Source organism: Ostrinia furnacalis, unplaced genomic scaffold (assembly GCF_004193835.3).
Source record: "Ostrinia furnacalis isolate ACB-3 unplaced genomic scaffold, ASM419383v2 OfSCF6451, whole genome shotgun sequence".
In the NCBI taxonomy this organism is placed as follows: Eukaryota; Metazoa; Arthropoda; class Insecta; order Lepidoptera; family Crambidae; genus Ostrinia; species Ostrinia furnacalis.
Window position 1 is genome coordinate 1 of NW_021136690.1, and position 1,058 is coordinate 1,058.

The following is a 1,058-nucleotide window of genomic DNA, read 5'->3' on the forward strand; positions in this document are numbered from 1 at the left end:
CTTCCGGATCGAGCTGGCAGCAAGCCAGAGGCTGATCGATCCCAAAATCTGAATAGCATGAAGATTGGCGACGCACAACGGCGTCCCATCGCCATCGATCTTTTCGCTGGCGTAGGCGGCATGAGCCTTGGGCTCGAACAGGCTGGATTTGACGTAGTTGGTGGGGTCGACATCGTGCCCCAGCATTGCTGCGCATACCGCTACAACTTTCCGCAGGCCAAAACACTGTGTGCTGACATCTCCAGCCTTACCGGAAAGGATCTGCTCGCCTTCTTTGGCCTCGATGGCCACGATGTCGATCTACTAGCTGGTGGCACCCCCTGCCAAGGTTTCTCGCTTGTCGGCAAGCGGATGCTCGACGACACGCGCAACGTACTGGTGAGGGACTACTGCCGTTTGGTTGGTGAAATCAGACCTCGCTACGCCCTGCTGGAGAACGTCGCAGCCATGTCCCAAGGCGTCCAGAAGGTGTACCTCCACGAGCTCGTGGCTGAGTTGCGAGGGTTCGGATATGCAGTCTTTGAGCCCATTCAGATGATCGATGCTCAAGACCTGGGAGTTGCCCAACGACGCAAGCGAATTTTCATCTTGGCCGCCCGCTCGGATCAGCTTCTTCCATTTCCAGTCAAGCTCAGTGCCGCAAGGACAACTGTTGGGCAAGCTCTTATGGGCCTGCCTGATGCCGATCGATTCACAGAGCTCCTGGTGAGCGATGAAATCCGCCTCGAAGGCGAAGAGCTCTCCAGTTACTTGGCACATCTGCCGCGCAGTGCAGGAGACGACCTCTCGCAACCCAGAATTTGGGACAGAGAGCTGCTGACCGGATCGATGCGAACTCAGAACGATGACGCAACACTCCTTGCCTTTTCACAAAAGACAGTTGGCACAACATCAGCGTTTGATGGTGTCGGCCGCCTTGACGCCAAAGCTGTAGCCCCGACTCTGCTGAGCGTAGCCTCAAGGCGCCCACTGCATCCGGAGTTCAACCGGCACATCACCATCCGTGAAGCAGCCCGGCTTCATGGCTATCCCGACTGGTTCCGCTTCAGCTCCAACAA

At 57.1% G+C, this 1,058-nt stretch overlaps 1 protein-coding gene across 1 annotated transcript; it reads left to right on the forward strand.

The window, feature by feature from the left end:
- Positions 1-57: 57 nt before the first annotated feature.
- On the forward strand, positions 58-951 carry LOC114362391 (modification methylase XorII-like; the record flags this gene model as incomplete). Its single annotated transcript, XM_028317778.1, has 1 exon — positions 58-951. A coding segment is annotated over exon 1 (894 nt), but the record flags the coding sequence as incomplete, so codon positions are not given.
- Between the last annotated feature and the right edge of the window lie 107 nt (positions 952-1,058).